At 43.3% G+C, this 22,467-nt stretch overlaps 1 protein-coding gene across 1 annotated transcript in view; it reads right to left on the minus strand.

Annotated features, from left to right (window-relative positions):
* HEATR5B (HEAT repeat containing 5B) overlaps positions 1-22,467 on the minus strand; it is a 226,389-nt gene that overhangs the window by 74,315 nt on the left and 129,607 nt on the right. Inside the window, exons 20-22 of the mRNA XM_030196394.1 lie at positions 19,517-19,706; positions 19,113-19,282; positions 10,783-10,927 (exon numbers count right to left, since the gene is read on the minus strand). Coding sequence (XP_030052254.1) covers positions 10,783-10,927; positions 19,113-19,282; positions 19,517-19,706 — 505 coding nt within the window. The remainder of the gene's footprint in view (positions 1-10,782; positions 10,928-19,112; positions 19,283-19,516; positions 19,707-22,467) is intronic.

Below are 22,467 nucleotides of genomic sequence, written 5' to 3' on the forward strand. Positions count from 1 at the left end.
GCATGATGCTGAGAGCTGAACTTTGACGCTCATGGTGGATAATATGGAGGAAGTTGTCGCCAATTTAGAGCATAACCCCCTGCTCCAGACTATTTGAAGAACCCATCGTTGGGAGGTTATAAGGAGACATCTTACTTGGAAAAAATTCAGCCTCCCCCTTATCAACAGGCCATTTGAGATGGTCACTTTTATAGTGGCTATGCTCTCTTGGAGTCAGTCAAAAGCTCATTCCTTGCTTTAGCTGGGCAGCTGGTTGGGCCTTTTGGGGCCTCTGCTGCCTGGATCTGGAGCAGGAGCCCCTGAGACTGCTGGGAAGGTTGAGTGAAGGAGATACCTACGCCTTTGAGAGTTGTAGGGATCTCTTTTGGGCACCACCCAAAAACCTCAGAGAAGTGGAGGCCACAGAAAAAGTGGGCAGAGAAAGGTGCTTCATGGTATCAGTTCTTTTCTTGATGAGGCCTCTTTTGGGGTCTTTATCCATTTTAGAACAGAGAAGACAATTCTCCACATGAAGATGCTCATGTAGAGCTGACAGGACTGAATGCAGGACACAAGCACAGAGCCCTCATATACATTCCTCCCAAAAGAATGTAAGGTTATAGCATCTCACTTTGGAAGCACCAAGGTGTGGGTTCTAGAATTCTTAGCTCTCTTTAGAGCGGATTCGACCACCATGGAATGGTGTGGCAGGTGTTGCTTTTTGAATCCAGAAGTCTTTTGGACTCTATATATAGAATTCACTTTCCAAGGTACAAGCTGCAAAGACAAGAGGGGTCTCCCAACATCTCAGCCCTGGACTCGCCCTAAATTTCCAAATCAAATGGGATGGTCTTAGCCGTCTTCTTCAAAAAATTGACAAAGGAGATTTCCTCCGGAGAGCACTTTCTCTTTTCCTGAGGTGAGGAGCGGTCAGATAATAGACCAAGGGAGTCCTCCTCTGGTTCAACTTCAGACACCCAAGAGCAGTCTGAGTCAGACTCAGTAAAATACTCCTGAGTGGGCTGAGCCTGTGTCCGCCTCAACCTACTGGACCCAGGTCCAGACTGAGTCAGAGTGCCGAGAGACCAGGTCCTTTGCTGAACACCCTGTCAGGCACTAGCGTTGATGAATGGGAAATGGACAGGGCATGGGCCTTGAGGACTGAGTGGGGCAGAGCCATGGTTGGCATCAACACTCTCAAGACTTCAGCATTACACTGAGCCAAGATCTGCTCAAACACTTCCTGCAACAGGGCCTGGAGCTGCTCCTTGGGGCAGACATCGGCAAAGGTGAGGCCAGCATCTGTACAAGAACAGCCTGTGAAGATGATGGAGCTGAATCGGAAGGCTGGTCCTGGTGTCTAGGAGACTGGCTCATCGGCACAGATTCCATGGAAGGGGACTGGTCTTCTTGGCGCCAATGCTTCTCTGGTACTGGTGCTGCTGATGACCTGGAGTTCCTGGCACTGTGCTTTAAGTGGGATCGATGCAGATGCTCATTCGCCTTCACTAGGTGCACATCAGGATCCTTCAGTGCTGATGAGGATAATGTCAAATCCTGACATCTTTGGTGTTGTGTCCAATGCAGGTCAGTTCGATGGGGCCCTATTGGTGCCCAATGTTGAGACAGGGGAAGACCTCCTCAATGCTGGTGTACCTTCCCAGTTTCCAATACAGCTCCGCCAGTCATGGGGACCAGTGCCTCCAATGGAAGTCGATGCATTGGACTAAGAAGTACCAAAATGTTTCTCACACAGAGCCTCATGACTTTTTTGGGTTCTTTTCTGAATTTTAGAAAACAGTAATTAAAGGCTTTGTGGTCAGGTCCTAGGCAGACCAATTGTGAGGGTCAGTCACAGAGATGACTTTGCCGTACCGAGACCACTTAAAATCACTGGGAGCAAAAACAGCCAAAGCGAAATCAAATAGCTCAATCTTTTGTTTTTTTAAAGCAGAGATACCTGATTGGGTGCTCAGGCCTAAAAGAACCAAAGGAGCTGCGCAAAACGAAGAAAATTTAAACAAGCCAGAAAAGTGTAAGAACTTAAGGAGGAAGGGACATCACAGCTTTGGATGGCTGCCTAATCCCTGAGCTCCTGCTTCCCCACTAACTTAACTTGCTTAATCCCTTGCCATTCATAAGAAAATAAGAATAGCCCCCCTCCGACGGGACACCACCTTGTAAGTGGTGGAGGGGCTTCCGTGTTTCAATGACTCAGAGGGCTATGCTGAAGGGTTACCCATATCAGACAGGCCTCTGAAGAGAAACCAGACAAAGAGTGTCCCAAATTAGGGAGAGGGGAAAGATGGTGACCTGAAGCTCGTACACTCAACGGCCCAGCTGTCCTCTGAAGTTCAGTTTTTGTTCACTTGAAATTTCCTCTCTGCATTGCAGTTGCCTTAACAGAGGAAGGGGACAATGGGGGGTCAGCCGCCGATGACCAGCGTTTTGTCCCCTGTGCAGCAAGTGTGGGACCGCTGTAAGACGAGCTGCCCATAGATGACTGGGTTGATGAGTCCTTTGATTAGCACCGACGAAGGAGCGTCGATACTCTTGGACCTGGAAACAACTTCATCGCTCAAAATCATTTAACCACCATGCTCAAAGGAGTGGAGGAGTGAGTCAGAAGTGTATGCTGAAACGGAAGTCGTTTACAGCTGAACCCGTGTCGGCGGTGCTACTCCTAAACCCTTAAGAGTTATCAGCTTGGAGTTTTGGGCTCCCGTGGACGTTGCATTGAATGTCATCTGGAGGGTGCTCCAGGACCTGACGGTGGTAGAGAATGACTTTGCTTCAGATATAGTCTTGTTAATGAGTCACATGGATAATCTAATCGAATCCTTTGAGAATATACAGCAAATGAAGTTCCACTGAAGTAGGAAATGGTTAAGATTTGAAAATGATAAAAGACCAGAAAAATTTGAACAAAATGAATATTGTTACAGATGATTAATATCGAGATTGTTGTTTTCCCAGAGTTCCGGGTATGACTCCTAATGTTTTTTTTCCTCTGAAATGATTCCTCTTAATATATTATTAATTCAAAAGGAGTGAAGCCTGTGAAACTGGGATTATTTTAATCAGCGGGAATTGGATTGGAGATTCAAGGGTTTGTATTGTTAAACAATTTCTGGTTTTAAAAGGGAAAAAAAATGAAATTAGGTGTATTACTTTCACTAATATTGGACAATAAGTATGTTTCCAATGAAATTGATGGACTATGCACTGTTATGGTCTTGAAGAAACCAAACAGATGATCAATGTGGAATAATGATTTAGATAAATAATAACTGGGGATAATCGGGTTAATACCACGTTTTCTTTGTTTGCTGTTGTTTAAATTGATCTCCTTGTCTTGTTTCACTCTCCCTATTTATTTTGTGGTCTAAGAAAGAGAAAGATTGTATAAAATCCATTTATCTTGTTGAGATTATTTTCTTCTAATATTGTTTGAATGTACAATCATCTCTGTTTTACTGTTTTGCAAGTGACCCTTGTAAAGTGAAAAAATTATAAAAAAAAAAAAAAAGAATAGCCATACTTGGTCAGACCAATGGTCTATCTAGCTCAGTATCCTGTTTCTAACAGTGGCTAATCCAGGTCACAAGTACCTAGCAGAAACCCAAATAGTAGCAACATTCCATGCTACCAATCTCACAGCAAGCAGTGGCTTCCCCATGTCTGTCTCATTAGCCTTACCTGTGCTTCTGAAGTGTTGGCGAGACAATATTATGGCTACCTGAACTGTCTGCCAGAAAGGAGAGCAGTAAGCTCCACCATAAGCTGGGTCCCAAACCTTTCTTGTGCCATGTGTCTCCAAGTCCTGATACCCTGTCTGAGTCAGAGTCCTTGTAGTCGGCGGCTGAACATCAGGAGGCCACCTCCTCTTGCTGCGTGTCTCGAAGTTTTAAGCGCTATTTCCTTGGAGAAAATTGAGACTGTGAGCGGGGACCTTAAAGATTTGTCTGCGAGAGTGAAGGATTAGGAGCCCCTTGTTTATGAGCACACTAAGGCCCTAGAAATACTGCATACTCAGACGGAATTCTCTTTGTATGCAATATGAAGATATGCTGCCTAAACCTCTCACTCAGCTTTTTGGCAGAGACGGGATTCAGCCAGGATTCAGCTTGAGCGTGCACATCGTATACTGGGCCAACCCCCCCCTTCAAATCGCACTAGAGACATTGTGGTGTAGTTTGCTCGGTACGCTGTAAAGGAGTGCATCTATCAGCAAGCTCGTCAAAAGGGTGCATTACATTATCAAGATACTCTGGTCCAAGTGTTCCAGGATCGTTCTGAGCTTACTTTAAGCGAAAGATTTTCAAAAGGAAAACATTTCATACCCTGGAGCTTCTCCTTTGCCTTTTCTTTATTTTAATTCCAGGTTCTTTATATACCACATGGGGTCCAAATGTGGCTACTGCACGGTTTACAGATCAATAAAATCTGGGGGCAGAGACAAAAGGAGGGGGACAGAGGAGGTGCAAGTCAACTGAAAGATTCAGTGTACAAATGAGTCTTGAGCAGAGCTTTAAATTTGGCAAAAGATGGCTCCAAGTGAAAGTGAGGGGGCAAGGTATTCCAGAGAGAGGGGCTGATGAAAATTAAAGAAGATTCCCAGGATACTGTCAGAAAGAAGGAGGGGAGGGAAGGAATAGTTGAAAGATTAGCATTGGAGGAATGGAGGGTACGAGAAGGGTCATAGGGGACCAGAACTGAATGGAGATAAGCAGGAGCTGAAGGGAGGCGGGACTTAAATACATGACAGAATATCTTGAATTTGATGCTTATCGAAACCAGGAGCCAGTGCTCTGAACGCAAAAGTGGTGTGACGTGATTGGATCTGCGGGCCAGGTGGAGGAGCTCAACTGCCATTGACTGAACAAGTTGGAGGCACTTGAGAAGAAAACGGGTGAGTGAGTCAATTTGGGGTTTGAAGGAAAGTTTTGAATCAAAAGTGACTCCCAAGATCTTAACAGTGTCGAAGCAAGAGAGAATATGGTTTGCTATGGAGGGAGGTGGTGGGAGAACAGCATCAGGATTGGGGAATATAATGGATTCGCACTTGGTGCAGTTAAGAGCCAGTCGATTGTCTTTCAGTTTGAGCACGCACATCGTACACTGGATCAGCACCCCCACCCCAAAATGCCCTAAGGACATTGTGGTGCGGTTTGCTCGGTATGCTGTGAAGGATCACATCTATCAGCAAGCTCGTCAAAAGGACGTATACATTATCAGGATGCTCTAGTCCAAGTGCTCCAGGACCATTCTGCATTTACTTTGCTTAAGCGGATGATTTAAACTGGTGTATGAGATTTTACAAAAGGAAAAGATTTCATACCGTTGGAGCTTCCCTTTTGCCTTTTCTTTTGTGTTTGCAGGCAAGATTCACATAGTGAACACCATCTCTGAGGTTTGGCGGATTTTCAGGGGTTGGAGGGAGTTTCTCTCTCATCTACATCATCTTCATCAGTGGCAGCTCCAGCTACTCGTGCTAAACTTCAACAGTGGCAGCGAGTTCCGGATAAAGCACAGAAGATGTGGTGGTTCCTTTCTGCTGGGATTCGGTGAACTTTGACTTCTCTGTAATGTCAATACATCTTCATACCTGTTAATTGTTAAATTTGAAGCTGTTGCTTCTCTTCTTTAAAGTGACATCCTTCTTTGTTGAGGTATACTTTTACTTATTGCAAAAGCGGGCTTCAGATCTATTTTCAGGGATGCTCTCTATTATATACAGTTATATACACTGTTGTTAAGAAGCATGAGTGGCTGTGTGAATTGCTCTGTTATTTGACCTCTATGTTTCGTGCAATGGATTTATTTTGCTTTATTTTTCTTCTTGCATTATGGGTAGAGGGGCGGGGTTGGTTGGACTGGGTTTGTGGGTCAGGACCTCCATTTCCTTGCAATGTGGGCTTCAGCCTGCATTTCTAGGTGGTGTTTTTTTTTTTGGGGTGGGGGGCTTGGAGGGATTCTAGGTGGCTGGGTTTTTGTTGGTGAAGGAGATGGTACTACTTTGGTTGTTTCATGGGGGAGAGATTCTTTCTGTATTCTGAGTGGGTTATTTCTTCTGGGGGGTGAGGGTGTTTTCCACCGACTGCAATTTCTTTGCTTTTGTTATTAGTTTATTGAACATGGGGACTGTCCTTAAGATTTTAACTTAGAATGTACATGGACTTAACTCTCACAAGAAGAGACATTTAGTTTCGCAAGGAATCAGATCAAATCGACCCCAGCATGTGATGCTACAAGAGACACATTTTAAAGTGGAACATGAACCCTTGTTTCGCGATGTTCAGTTTTTTAAAGAAGTTATTTGCTTCTGATGGTTCTGAAGCAGAAAAAGAGGGGAGTAGCGCTTCTCTTTCATAGTCTCTTGTCTGTCCATACTGAATGAGTGAGGCATGATCCTGAGGGGTAGTACATTTTTGCTCATGTTAAACATGGTGATTATGATTTTACTTATGCTACTGTTTGTGCTCCAAATGCAGGTCAGGCTGCTTTTTTAAAGAAGCTAACCCGTTTGTTTTCTGTCTTTATTGTTGGTAAGCTAATCTTAGGAAGCAATTTCAATGCCTGTTTGCAGTCTGGCTTGTATTGCACGGGGGTTTATACTGGTGATGATATTCATAACTCTAAAGCCCCGCATTTTACCCATGCTGTAGGGGTGGTAGATGTTTAGAGGCTTGCCAACCCTAGGGGTCCAGACTATACATTTTATTCCCATTTCTCACCGCTCTTATTCTAGAATTGATTATTTGCTTGTTGATGCTGCTTCTCTCATTGCTGATTTTGTAACCTCTTTAGGCATAGTTGCTGTTTCTGATCATGCTCCTCATGATCTTGGGGGAGAATCTAGGGTTAGATACTGGTTCTTTAATAATGCTTTGTTGGGAGTAGAGTCTCTGGTTCAAGCTTATAGAGCAAACCACGTTGGATGGAGATTTGTGCAATGGTACATAGTATGCGATATTTCTGTTAGTAGACATTTGATTGCGTGTCATCTGTTTTGCCAGACTATTTTTGTATCAAGGATCAATAGACCCCTAATGCAGGCCTCTACAGCCAAAACACGAATCGTGTCGGGTTGTTTTTATTGATTTGAATAAAAGACCTTGTTTAGGAAACACCATCTGTGAGAGGACTTTTTTTGGAGTCACTGTTCGTTCACTTGACTTTCGGTTCTCCTGTGGAGAGATCACCTTCTGTAGGTGTTGGCTTCGAAGGATTACCTTGAACATAACCTGGACTCTGGTCTGTCCTTAGATGTTGTTTGGGATGCCCTTAAGGCAGTTCTAGGGGTTTTTCCCTAAAGCTGTTTCCCAATGTAAGCAGCAGGTGACTAGATTAATACAAGATTGTACCTTTTGCATCACCAGTTTAGAGCAATAACACCTACAGGCTGCCAGATTATAATTAAATAGCTACTACACAAAAAAAGTGGCCTATGCCTCTGCCAGGCTAAAACATCAAGCTTATGAGAAAAACAACAAGATAAGCCATATGTTGGCCTTGTGTCTGTGTAAACAATAAGCTAAGAACATAAGAATAACCATACTGGGTCAGTCCAATGTTCAATCTAGCACAGTATCCCGTTTTCAATAGTGGCCAATCCAGGTCACACGTACCTGGAAGAAACCCAAATAGTAGCACATTCCATGCTACCAATCCAAGGGTAAACAGTGGCTTCCCCATGTCTATCTCAATAGTAGACTATGGACTGGAATTTTATTGATCCACACCACTCAGTTACGGGAGTGGTTTAGAGAACATTACAATGAATTTATATACTGCGGAGTATGGGATTGACTTGGCGGCCATTGACTTATTTGTCTAAGTTTGCTCTTTCAGCTTTAACATCTGACCAATGTGCTTCTCTGGATGGAGAGATCAAGGTTAAAGAACTGTTACGAGCAATTAAATCCCTACCTAATCATAAGTCTCCGAGATTAGATGATTTTTCAGGGGAATTCTATAAAATGTTTGCTTATGACCTTGTTCCATTACTTACTGATCTCTTGAATGCTGTTTGTTTAGGTGCCCCTTGCTGCTGTCTATGATGGAGGCTTGGACTGCAGTGATCCCTAAGCTGCAGAAAGATCTGATGGCGTGTCAGTCCTATTGTCCTATCTCGGTGCTGAACACAGATGTAAAAATCTGGCAAAGGTTTTGGCCAATAGGCTTGCTGCAATCCTTCCTTGCTTGACCAATCCTGACCAGGGAGGCTTTATTCCAGGTAGGCAAGCCTGATAATATTCATAGAACTGACCTGGTCACGACTTCTCATTTCACATTGACGCAGAGAAGACCTTTGACTACGTCCATTGGCCTTTTATGGATGCAGTTCTGCCCAAATTTGGTCTAGACTTCAATTTTCAGGCCTGGATCACAGAATTCTACACTAAGCCATGGGCCTGCTTGTGCATTAATGGGGGGTAATTCTCAACAGTTTGAGTTGAGCTGAGAGACTTGACAGGATTGTCCTCCATCTCTGATGCTTTTTGCAGTGTTTTTGCTCACGCTAATCTGGATGTTTGTGGACTTTGAGAGGGTGACATTGAATACAAAATTGCACTTTTTGCGGATGATATACTTCTATCAATTACTAATCCCTTTGTCTCATTTCCAAACCTAACTCTTTTGCAAAACTACTTGGCAGTCTCAGGATTTAAATTTAACATGAGTAAGTCTGAAGCTTTTAATGTTAATTTGGATAGTGCTCTTCAACAGGCTCTTCAGCAATCTTTTAGTTTTAAATGGGTGGCAAATAAAATTAAATATTCGGGGAGTATTCTGGTTTGTTACAAGCAAATTATCCTGTATTATTGCATGAATTAAAGCTTGACCTTGATCACTTGTCCCTTTCCTCGTTTGGTCGAATAACCACAATAAAAATGAATCTTTTACTTAGGTTCTTATATTTCAAGTCTTGCCTGTGCCTTTGCTTAGGAGCTTTTGTTTCTTACCTTCAAAAACTGCATAACACGCTTTATATGGAATAACAAACGTTCAAGATTGCCTCATAACATTCTTTATAGGGATAGAAAACAGGGGGGCCTTGGTGTGCTCACTTGTCTCTATCATCAAGCGGCTCACGTGCATGGGGCCATTGAGTGGTTTCAAGCCCATCCTCAAACTGTGGATTGTATTGGAGCAGGCTTGAGTTGGCCTTATGAACTTGGCCTTTTTGTTGTGGGTGCCTCCCTGGCAAAGGAAGCTTGCAGTGACCACTTGCCCCACTACTCGTTATACTCATCAAGTCTGGGATTACACAGGACAAGATTGAGACTTTCAGGGGCCGATGATCAGAAGCAAATGTGGGCGCTAGAGGCCAACAGTGTCGTACTAGCCCTCGTGTTTGCTCCTGCCCGATGATCACAGCCAGCGAGTGCGTGTAATAACGCTCGCCAGCTCTGAACACTAATTGCATGCAAATGCATGCAAAACAAGGATCTCCCGCATTCCTCCTTCATGATCAGCCAAACATAACATAGTAACATAGTAGATGACGGCAAAAAAGACCTGCACGGTCCATCCAGTCTGCCCAACAAGATAAACTCATATGTGCTACTTTTTGTGTATACCCTACTTTGATTTGTATCTGTCCTCTTCAGGGCACAGACCGTATAAGTCTGCCCAGCACTATCCCCACCTCCCAACCACCAGCCCCGGCACAGACCGTATAAGTCTGCCCAGCACTATCCTCGCCTCTCAACCACCAGCCCCGCCTCCCACCACCGGCTCTGGCACAGACCGTACAAGTCTGCCCAGCACTATACCCGCCTCCCAACCACCAGTCCCGTCTCCCACCACTGGCTCTGGCACAGACAGTATAAGTCTGCCCAGCATTTTCCCCGCCTCCCAACCACCAGCCCCGCCTCCCACCACTGGCTCTGCCACAAACAAGGGCGCTGCTCCCACTGCAAACCCTATGCCAGCTCAGGTGCAACAGGGGTGCACCGGGAAGGGCCATTTTCAGAAGGCGCCCAAAGAGGAGGGAGGGAGGGAGTGCTAGTCCCTCCCTCATCCAACTACTACTATGGAGAGGTAGGCCGCCAGTGGGGGGTAGTGGACACTGGTCCTTATATTTTCAAGTTGTTCCCAACATTTTTTGCAAACTACTACTGATAATCCAAAGAGAAGATTATATCAACTTCATCCAACTGATAAGCCACTGAAGAGGTTTGACAGGTCCTGGATTTTCTCCCGGATCTGTCAAACCTAAGCCCGCCTGCCCCCCTCCCCCGACACAAGCACCCTGGTGGTCCCATGGGACTGCTAGCTTCTCCCCATCCCACCCCATATTGAACAAAAACGCCCTGGTGATCCAGTGGGACCACTATTCATCTAGCTAGCTTGCCTTCCCTGTCACCCCAGCGGCCTACCTCTCCAGTTGGAGGAGGGAGGGACTAGCGCTCCCTCCCTCCTCTTTGGGCACCTTCCTATCCTGCCTGGTGCATCCTGGGATGTGCTGGGCAGGGCTTAACTTCCATATAAGGGTTAAACCCCACCCAGTGCACTGGGAAGGGCGGGATGCCACCATTTTGAGAAGGCACTCAAAGAGAAGGGAGGGAGTGCTAGTTCCTCCCGCCTCCATCTACTACTATGGAAAGATAGGCTGGGGGGGGGAGTGGTCCTTATATTTTCAAGTTGTTCCCAACATTTTTTTGCAAACTACTATTGATAATCCAAAGAGAAGATTACATCAACTTCATGCAAATGAAAAGCCTGATCAACACCATTAATGCAAAAAGGAATTGAAAATTTGGATACATACCACCACATCAAAGTGCTACTTACTTATGTCACTGCTTTCTTTATCGCTTGCATTTTTCGCCATACTCATAGCATATTCACACACTTCTGCTGCTTCTCTTTGTGCAAGCTGACGTAGACATGCAACTGCTGCCCGGCGAAGCAACAAGTGAGAACTACATAAGTGAACCTGTAATAAAAAAGCATTAAAAATGTTCCGTTGTCTCAAATATGCAGAACTAATGGTGACAAGAAACAGTCTCTCTCTCAGTTGACTTTAATATAGGTTCTGTGGGCACTGTGCTGCAAGGTAAACAATAAATGTTTGGGTAAGTAAATAACAGAAGAAGAAAGTAGGTCTCAGTTATTGGTTAAAAGGCCAGAAAAAATCATGTAGTGGTCCTGCTAGCAATACAGCAATCAATGACAGTATCATTAAAAAAAAACCATTAATAAATATTTTGGTAACAGAACTTGATAAAAAGCCATTCCAAGATGGTCATAGCACTGTACAATTCACAACAGCATATTCAATATAACACTTCCATCCCAGCACCTCACACTTTGGCAAATTATGGCATATGTTGTTAATAAGATAGTACTTTGGTACATGCTTCATTTAGAGAAAATAAATGTCCTCAAACAAACATGTAGGGAGAACTACAGAGGGAGACTTCTGGGCGAAATTATTACCCTGCAAGAACAGCAGAAAGGTAGTGCAATTTCATTAAAGAAGCTAAATGGTAAAAAAACCAAGAGTTATTGGACACACAAAAAATTGAGTATATGTTACAATGTTCCAAGGCCAAATACATGGAACATGGCAATAGAGCAGGCTGTTGGTCTGGCAACTGAGGAAAAAAACATAGTGACAGATGGATGGGTCATACTGATAAAAACTTGGGAGACAGAGTAGTTACAAACTCTGGAACAGCAGCTGAGCTTAGAAACATAGAAACACGCCGGCAGATAAGGGCCAAAAGGCACATCCAGTCTGCCCATCCTCAGTAACCACCAACTCTTTCTTTCCTAAGGGATCCCACATACCTGTCCCATGCTTTCTTAAACTCTGACACAATCCCAGTCTCCACGACCTCCACCCGGAGACCATTCCACGCATCCACCACCCTTTCTGTGAAAGAGTATTTCTTAGATTCTTTCTAAGCCTATTTCCTCTTAACTTCATAGTGTGCCTCCTCATTCCAGAGTTTTCCTTCATTTGAAAAAGGCTCACCTTCTGTACAATAACACCACTGAGGTATTTAAACGTCTCTATCATATCCCCTCTCTCCTGTCTCTCTTCCTGCTTATACATGTTGAGGTCCCTAAGCCTGTCCCTATATGTTCTATGACTGAAACCCCTTACCAAGTTCGTAGCCGCCCTCTGGACCAACTCCATTCTGTTTATATCCTTCTGTAGGTGCGGTCTCCTGAATTGCACACATTACTCTAAATGGAGCCTCACCAGACATTAATACAAGGGCACCTTTTTTTTTTCCTGCTGGTCATCCCTCCCCTTATGTAGTCAAGCATCCTTCTGGCTTTGACCATTGCTTTTTCTACCTGTTTGGAAATCTTAAGATCAGACACAATCACCCCCAAGTCCTAGTCTTCTTTCGTACACAGAAGCACTTCACCCCCTATATTGTACCGTTCCCCTGGATGCTTATAACCCAAGTGCATGAGCCTGCATTTCTTAGCATTACATCTTAGTTGGCAATAATCAGATCATTCTTTAAGCTTTGCTAGATCTTTCTTCATGCTATCTACACCCTCCGGGGTGTCCACCCTACTACAGAGTTAGGTATCATCCGCAAAGAAACAAACCTTACCAGACAGCCCTTGCGCAATGTCACTCACAAAGACGTTAAGAGAGCCAGCCCGAGGACCACCCCTGTGGTACACCATTGATAACATCCCTTTCCAAAGAGAAAGCTCCATTTACCACTACCTTCTGCCTCCTTCCATTTAACCAGTTTTTAACCCAGTCAGTCACTTTAGGTTCCATACCAAGGGCATTCAATTTATTTATCAGTCGTTGTGCATAACCATGTCAAAGTCTTTGCTAAAATCCAAGTACAACACATCTAGCACGCCCACCAAGTCAAACTGTTTGGTCACCCAGTCAAAGAAATCAATCAGATTCATCTGAAACAACCTGCCTCTAGTGAAGCCATGATGCCTTGAGTCCTGCAGGCCAATAATTCGAGAAACCTCACAATCCTCTGCTTTAGAAGTGTTTCCATAAGTTTGCTCACCACTGAGGTCAGACTGACAGGTCTATAATTTCCAAACTCCTCCATAGAACATAAGAACATAAAAGTAGCCATACTGGGAAAGACCAATGGTCCACCTAATCCAGTATCCTGTTTTCCAAACAGTGGCCAAGCCAGGTCACAAGTACCTGGCAGAAACCTAAATTGTGGCAACACTCCATACTACAAATCCCAGGGCAAGCAGTTGCTTCCCATGTCTGTCTCAATAGCAGACTATGGACTTTTCCTCCAGGAATTTGTCCAAATGTTTTTTAAACCCAGATACACTAACTACTGTTACCACATTTTCCAGCAAAGAGTTCCAGTTGAGTGAAAAAATATTTCCTCCTATTTGTTTTAAAAGTATTTCTGTGTAACTTCCTTGAATGTCCCCTAGTCTTTGTACTTTTAGAATGCGTAAAAAAAATCGATTTACTTCTAATCATTCTACATCAATCATATTTCCCCTCATCCGTCTCTTTTCCAAGCTGAAGAGCCCTAACTTCTTTAGCCTTTCTTCATACTTCTGCTCTTGTGCAGAGGGACCACATCTGCCCTTCTCTAGTCCTCCGGGACCACTCCAGACTCTAAGGAAGCATTGAAGATGTAACATAGTAAATGATGGCAGAAAAAGATCTGCATGGTCCATCCAGTCTGCCCAACAAGACAAACTCATATGTGCTACTTTTTGTGTATACCCTACTTTGATTTGTACCTGTCCGCTTCAGGGCACAGACCGTATAAGTCTGCCCAGCACTATTCCCGCCTCCCAACCACCAGCCCCGCCTCCCACCACTGGCTCTGGCACAGACCATATAAGTCTGCCCAGCACTATCCTCGCCTCCCACCACAGGCTGGCTCTGCCACCCAATCTCGGCTAAGCTCCTTAGGATCCATTCCTTCTGAACAGGATTCCGTTACGTTAATCCCACGCGTGTTTGAATTCTGTTACCGTTTTCATTTCCACCACCTCCCGCGGGAGGGCATTCCAAGCATCCACTACTCTCTCCGTGAAAAAATACTTCCTGACATTTTTCTTGAGTCTGCCCCCTTCAATCTCATTTCATGTCCTCTCGTTCTACCGCCTTCTTACCTCCGGGAAAGGTTCGTTTGCAGATTAATACTTTTCAAATATTTGAACGTCTGTATCATATCACCCGTTTCTCCTTTCTTCCAGAGTGTACATGTTCAGGTCATCAAGTCTCTCCTCATACGTCTTGTAACGCAAAATCCCTTACCATTCTCGTAGCTTTTCTTTGCACCGCTTCAATTCTTTTTACATCCTTCGCAAGGTACGGTCTCCAAGACTGAACACAATACTCTAGGTGGGGCCTCACCAACGACTTATACAGGGGCATCAACACCTCCTTTCTTCTGCTGGTCACACCTCTCTCTATACAGCCTAACAACCTTCTAGCTACGGCATAGCTGCCAAAACCTCCCCAAGTTCCTTGAGCACCCTCATATGTATCCCATCAGGCCCCATCACTTTGCCTACTTTTAGTTTAGCTAGCTCCTCACAAACACAGTTTTCTGAGAATCGGTCCCTGTCTTCCCCCATTTGCATTTGTTTTCTGAGGTCCTACCCCCAGCCTTTCATCCGTGAACACAGAACAGAAAAACTATTAAGTAGTTCAACTTTATCTTTATTGGCTTCTACATATACCTCCCCCTCAGCTTTGAGTCTCACAGTGCTACTATGGCACTTCCTCCAGTTGCTTATATACCTGAAAAATGTCTTGTTCCCCCAATTTTACCTTGTCGGGTATCTTTTCTTCCATTTGCCTCTTCATATACCCGACAGCTTTTCCAGCTTCTCTTAGCTTTTCCCACTATTTTTGCCTGTCCTCCTCTTTCTGAGTCATCTTGTGACATATGAAGGTTAACCTTCTTTCCCTTACCTTTTCAGCTACTACATTTGAGAACCAGAGCTACCTTCTTTTCCTCTTACTTTTATGTACTTGTCTAACAAAGTTTTGTCACCTTTAAGATAGTTCCTTTCAGTTTCACCCACTGCTGTTCTACTTCCTTCAGCTGTCCCATTCAACTAACTCTTTCCTGAGAAATTCCGCCATCTCGGCAAAGTTAGTTCTTTTGAAATCTAGGACCTTCAATCTCGAATAAGCCCTCTCCTCCTTTGTCTTAATATTGAAACACACCATTCGGTGATCGCTAGATGCCAGATGATCTCCCACTGTAACATCAGAAACATTCTCCCTGTTTGTGAGCACCAGGTCTAGGATAGCTCCCTTCCACGTAGGTTCCTTTGCCCCCTGCTAAAACAATTCTACTTGTAGAGAATCCAAAATCTCTTTGCTCCTAGACGACAGCACAGCAGGGAAGCCCCAATCAACGTCTGGCATGTCAAAATCACCTATTAGTAATACTTCCCCTTTCCTAGCTATTTTGGTGAAGTCTTCAATTTGGCCTCTGTCCATTTCTTCTGACTGCGAAGGTGACCTATATAGTACACCAACGTAAATATATTTTCCTTTCCCTGTTATCAATTTAACCCACAGTGCTTCTTCCTTACCCCATATGTCCTGCAGTTCTTTCACTTTAACATTATTTTTAACATATAATGCCACTCCTCTACCCTTTTTTCGTATCCTATACTTCCTGAATAGATTATAGCCAGGAAGTAGTAGAGATGAAACTTAAAGGAATTCAAAAATGCATGGGACAAACACAAAGGAATCCTGTTTAGAAGGATCGGATCCAAAGAAGCTCTGAGATTAAGTAGGAAAGCCAGTGCTGGGCAGACGTCTACGGTCTGTGCCCTGATCAAGGTTGAACAGATTTGGATAGGCTGGAGTGGAGCTTTTCAGGGGTTTTGACAACAACTTCAGAAATTTTAGAATAAGGCCAGTGCCGGGCAGACTTCTACAGTCTATGCCCTAAAGAAGGCAAGGATAAATCAACATCAGGTATACATATGATGCATCACTTCATACCATATATAATGAGCTTATCTTTTTGGGCAGACTGGATGGACCATATTGGTAATGATCTGCTGTCATCGACTATGTTATGTTACTATCAGGCTTATTTTTGAAAAAGAAGGGCGCCCAACTTTCGACACAAATCGGGAGATGGGCGTCCTTCTCTCAGGGTCGCCCAAATTGGCATAATCGAAAGTCGATTTTGGGCATCCTCAACTGCTTTCCGTCGTGAGGAGGACCAAAGTTCATGGGGGCGTGTCGGAAGCATAGCGAAGGTGGGACTGGGGCGTACTTAACACATGGGAGTCCTCCGCCGATAATGGAATAAAGAAGGGTGTCCCTGATGAACACTTGGCCGACTTTACTTAGTCCTTTTTTTTTTTTTAATGACCAAGCCACAAAAATGTGCCCTAAATGACCAGATGACCACCGGAGGGAATCGGGGATGACCTCCTACTCCACCAGTGGTCACTAACCCCCCCCCCCCCCACCCTAAAAAAAATTTTAAAATATATTTTCCAGCCTCTATGCCAGCCTCAAATATCATACCCAGCTCCATGACAGCAGTATGCAGGTCCCTGGAACAGTTTTAGTGGGTACTGCAGTGTACTTCAGGCAGGCGGACCCAGGCCCACCCCACCCCACCTACCTGTTAAACTTGTGGTGGTAAATGTGAGCTCTCCAAAACCCACCACAAACCCACTGTACCCACATCTAGGTGCCCCCCTTCATCCCTAAGGGCTATGGTAGTGGTGTACAGTTGTGGGGAGTGGTGTTTGGGGGTCTCAGCACACAAGGTAAAGGAGCTATGCACCTGGGAGCTTTTTCTGAAGTCCACTGCAGTGCCCCACAGGGTGCCTGGTTGGTGTCCTGGCTTGTCAGGGGGACCAGTGCACTACGAATGCTGGCTCCTCCCATGACCAAAATTGCGTGGATTTGGTCATTTCTGAGATGGGCGTCCTCGGTTTCCATTATCGCTAAAAATCGGGGATGACCATCTCTAGGGACGGCCATCTCTAAGGTCGACCTAAATATTGAGGTTTGGGCGTCCCCGACTGTATTATCGAAACGAAAGATGGCCGCCCATCTTGTTTCCATAATACGGGTTTCCCCGCTCCTTCGCAGGGACGTCCTGCGAGGACGCCCTCAGGAAAAACTTGGGTGCCCCGTTCGATTATGCCCCTCCACGTATTCTTATTATTTATAATAATGTATGTTTAGCGTAATTGTTAATTTATAAACCACTAGAACATATTTTTTGTATGTAGCAGTATATTAAGTAAATCAAATCAAAAAATGTGTAATGCTAAGAAATGTAAAGGTCATGCACTTGGATAGTAGAAATCCAAAGAAGCAGTACAAAACAGGAGAAGTTTGGACTACGCTAAATAATAAGTTTCAAGTTTATTATCAGTTCGACATACAGCCTTACGGTGAGAGACCTTCAGGAAGGTTTATGAATTAAATATAAAATAGAGAAGAGGAGAGAGAGAGAAAAAGAGACTGGTGGGGGGGGGGGGGGGGAGGAACATTAGATAATATTTTTAAAAAAGACGGTATAAAAGGGGAGGGGGAAGAGGTCACATACTGTCTAAATAGAGCATCTGGGTATTGTATCAGAGGATGAAAACGTGGCCAAACAGTGTAATAAGCCAGCAGCAAAAGACAGAAAGATGCTAGGATTAACAGAGAAAGGAATACCTAGCAACCCCCCCCTCAATAATGCAATATAGTGCTGTATCAATCTCTAGTGAGATCTGTAAGGAGTTTAGGTCCCTTACCTATACAGCTGTAATACAGAGCTTGGCTTGACAACCTCCTGCAAGATCAGAGCCCAATGCAGGGCGAACTTTAGCCTGAATTTGTTCATCAGCTGGAACTGCACTACTTAGCTAATGTAATGATTGCACAAATACTGTGCGCTGAACTTCCTGTATAGAAACCAGCTTGACCCCGCCACTCTGGTGCCTTAGGTACAGGGACTTTCTTGAATTCTAAAAACTGCATATTCAGTGACATAAAATGTGGTTTCATATGTTTCCAGCAGCACCATATAAAGAAGGAGCTTTGGAAACCAAGGACTAGAGCTGGTTTATCCATTTGACCTGAATCACCATAATTTCAGGTTTTTTCTAGCCATTCTCTCTGCTGTTGTACTGCTGGGACCCAACAGGGTTCTTCTGAATCCAGCTGTTCGTCTAGTATCCTGCACTGACATCACCTGCTACCCTCATCTACATCCAGGTTGTATGCCAACTCTATTATTGCTAAAGGGTAATAATAGGAGGCCTCATTTCAGGGCGTAGTCCAGGGTTTGTGTGTGTTCACTCTAATTTTCTGATAAGAATATCTATCCTTATTACTTCTTCCCGAGTAACCTCGCATATGAACATAATTCATAGAAGCTAGTTATTCATGTTTGCACTTTTGTTTTACTTGCCTGTAAATAAACAGCCTTTATTTTTTAACAATTGGCCTGTTTCCTAGCTTGTCAGTATAACTTAGGAGTGATAGAACTTGAATTCGTATAACGTGTGGAACATGGTTTTAGAAAATGCTGGTAACAGCTACCATTACACAATTTGCCCGTCTCACTCTTATAGTGCATACAAAACGCACTATACTGTAGCCAGCTCTGCCTACAGATCTCACTAAAAGAGTGTTGTGCCCAATTTTGGATACTATACTTGCAAAACTTTATAGACAAGAACAAGTTGGCTCAGAGGGCAGCTACTAAAATGATAAAAAATATTTACCATAAAATATGTGACAAGAAACTTAAGGTCCTATGTATACTTTAGAAGGGAAAAAAGGAAGGAGAGTGGGGATATAATGGTATAACAGAAAATTTCAAACACCTCCAAGGAATAAATACATAGGAAGCAGTCAATTTTCAAAAGAAAAACTTAAAATGAGGCACCCCAAGAGAAAGAGAAACACATCTAAGGAAATATATTTTCAGGAAAAAAGTGGCAGATCCTTTAAATAGTCTTCTATCGGCATGGGACAAATACAGGGAAGCAGGTGGAGAAATGAACTGACATGCCAAAGATTGAATAAAGCGTACAAGAAGACAGATAGAAAATAGAGATGATAGCAGATAACAATAATGCCCTTCCAGACTAACATGTTGTAGGATTCTGTGTTTGACATGGGTCCAATAAAAATGTATACTCACACAGAGGCTGGGAACCAAGCTAGACAAGTTCACATGGCGTGGTGCAAACATATGAAGCTGCTGAAGACATGATATTGCAGCTGCCTGAACAAGTGAGTCTGAATGATCTTGCATGATTGCACAACCCACCAAACACGAGGAACGGATTGTTGAAATGGTAGCACCATTACCTAACACGAAACAAAAAATAGAGTATAAATTTTTAATTTCTCTGTCATGTTAACTTATGTATTAAAAAGATATACTTTGCTGTACTAGCTCAAAATGTAAAATTTCTGTTGATTAAGTAAAATAAATCCATGATCTTTAGCATGTAACAAAGCAACAGACAGTATGAGTGAAACTGATTCTACAATTTAAATGCCTCGATTTTTCCCTTGCTTTATCAGCTTGTAAAAACTTACCTTGCAGTTCTGGTCCTACGGTTGTGATTATGGCTCCTAGACATCTACCCAGACACTGATGCACTTCTGTGTGAGAAGGTGGAACTGTCAGCAGTAGGGTAAGAACCAGAGAGAGGGTTGGTTCCACATATCCACGATACATTGGTCCACTAGAATCTACTATAAGGGCAAGGGAATGGAGAGACCAGGTCTGCAAAACAAATCATTTCATTTCTTTTATATTCTGCCTACTGAAACATTACTAAGCAGATCACTTTCACAATGTGCTATTTAACATAATATTCTAGAGCTTCTATTGATATGGCAAGATATAAACTGATTTGAATGGAACAGAAGTGATGGTAGAAATAAACCAACTGGCGCATTCAGCCTGCCCAGTTATTCATGGCTACACCACAAGGACATCTATTTATTGTTTAGACTTGATAAACTGCTTTTTCAATTAGCAGCACAGGGTAGGGTAGGGTAGGTAGGTAACTCTTTTCAAATTGTAACTCACAAATCCATGTTATCTATCCAAGCTTTGTCATGTGGTGTACTCCAAAGTTCAATCCTTTCACCCTTACTGTTTGTTTCTGAGCCCTCTGGCAGTCCTTATACAATCCACTGGTATCACTGTTTATTTTTATGCTGATGACATTCTTCTTATCTATCCTACTTCTCATCATGCATTCTCGATTAGTCCTCTTCAACAATGCCTTGAGTCGATCTCTACCTGATTAATTGATCATAAACTAGTTTTGAACAAAGAAAAAACAGTTGCTTGCTGGTTTTCAGGAACTTGTTCGCCACCATCGACCCCTATATTCTTATTTGGTACCTTAATTACTCCAGTAACACCCTTTCGGTATTTGGGCATTAATCTGGACTCAGCTTTGACATTTCAATCGCACATTATCTATGCCGGTCTCCCCCATTCCGCATTAAAGAAATTTTAATCTTTACGTAACACAGCCATTTGTTTTCTTTGTAACACTCGCTGTAGTGATTACATTACTCCACTGAAAGCGGTTGGCTACAAGTTAATCAATGGATCATCCACAAAGTGGCTACTCTCACATTTAAGGCTTTTAGGATAGGTACTCCCAACTATTTAGCGCTTAGACTTACAAAGTTAAATAGTAACCACTTTTTTAAAATTGTATTTATCAATTTTCAAAATATTATTCACATTATAACAATGCCACTAAGGAAATAAAGGAAAACAACAGAAAAGGAAATATATATATCATCATATATCATGGAACTTTGTAAGTCTAAGCGCTTTGAAAATGAGCCCCTTAGTCTGCTGAGTTCTGGAAGGCTCATTATTAGAGTCTTTTCTCTCCATCAAAAATGTAGCCAATATATTCTGAAGGAGCTGCAGTTTCTTGATGCTCTGTCCCGATACAGGGAATTAAAATAATCAAGCTCATTTTCCCATGCTAATCTTAGAGCTATTAGAAAATACAAGCAAATAAACAAATGCAATGTTCAACATTTGATAATAGCATCCCAGATCCCAACTCCCCTCCTGCTCCCCAATAAGCAATAACTACTGAACAAGAACTGTGAAAGAGCAAAAAGAAATCCCTCATCTACTTCACCCAGATAAACTACACAGAGCTCTCCATCCTACCCACCCCCCATCCTCCCCCTGAGCTCCAACAAAAAAAACACAAACAAAACAAAACACAATCTACCCAAATGAGCAGCACGGGACTCCTGCTCCAATGGTTTAGGAGTTAAGAATTAAGCTCCTTGCTTTATGAGGCAAGGTTCCAGACCAATAGAAAGAACTTTTTCCACTTAGGAGGAGAAGCCTTAACATTGCATTGCCCCAAAAGCATTAAACCATGAAAACGATTGTGCCAAGCCCAATAGAAAGGTGCATCTCCAAACACCCAATATAATTTTCTTTCCTAGCACCCCTGCATTAAAAGGCATCTACCATGATCCTGTAACCTAAAAGATTCATACTTAATCAGCAGCAGGCCCGCAGGTGAAAACAAAAGAGCATGGCCTAATAGGGATTCTATATACTGAAGTATAGCCCTCTAAAATAGTTTGATCGTGGGACACAACCTGAAAGCATGATGAAAAGAATTAAAATCTTTGGCACATTTTACACAAATTGGGGTATCGAGTCTACCGGACTTATAGACATGGTCTTAGGTAAAGTATGCTCTAATACTTGAAACTGGCATTCCATCAACTCTGCATTAACTGAAATTTCAGTAATATGTTTTACCACTTTCAACAAATCTAGTGCCTCTGAAAGAATGCCTAATCCACTCACCATCAAGAACACAAAGCGCCACAGTCACGAAACAGTGTCAGCCACTGTAGTTCCATATGTGATGCAGGCACTGATAAACTATCCTCAGGAAACTTTCCAAAAAAAAAAAACCTGCAACCTGTCCCCCAAATGAAAAGTCAAACCCTCTGAGATCAAAGGCCAAATATAGCGGTGCGATTGACCAAAGGCCAAAAAAAAATCCCCAGCTGTGGTGTGATAGTGATGCTGAAATTCTTGCCACAAAAAAGACAGACACATTATTCTGAGGAACATGTTCCAATAGAACTATCCCATTGATCCCACCGATGAAAGCTAAAATTATGCTATCCTGGTTAAAAAGTGAAGATTGCTATGTAGGAGAAGCTGATCGGATATCATAACATTATTCACCAACAAGGTCACTGTCACAAAACACCAAGCCACTCGTCTGGGGCTACACCGCAGCCACTTAGAGGATCTATCCCCAGCACAGCTTAGGTCTGCCTGCACCTGCCGCTTGTGATCTACACTAGCACCCTCCTCCCACAGACTGGGTCCCAACTGCCTCTGGGCGAGTCTCCCACTCTCAAGGTGTTCCCCAGTGATCTCTAGGTTACTGGGGCCACACTCCCAGTGGTTCCACAGTTCCTAGAAAGCACTCACAGACCCAACACACAAACCACTAGGATTCTTA

The sequence above is a fragment of the Microcaecilia unicolor genome, chromosome 3, assembly GCF_901765095.1.
Source record: "Microcaecilia unicolor chromosome 3, aMicUni1.1, whole genome shotgun sequence".
Classification (NCBI taxonomy): Eukaryota; Metazoa; Chordata; class Amphibia; order Gymnophiona; family Siphonopidae; genus Microcaecilia; species Microcaecilia unicolor.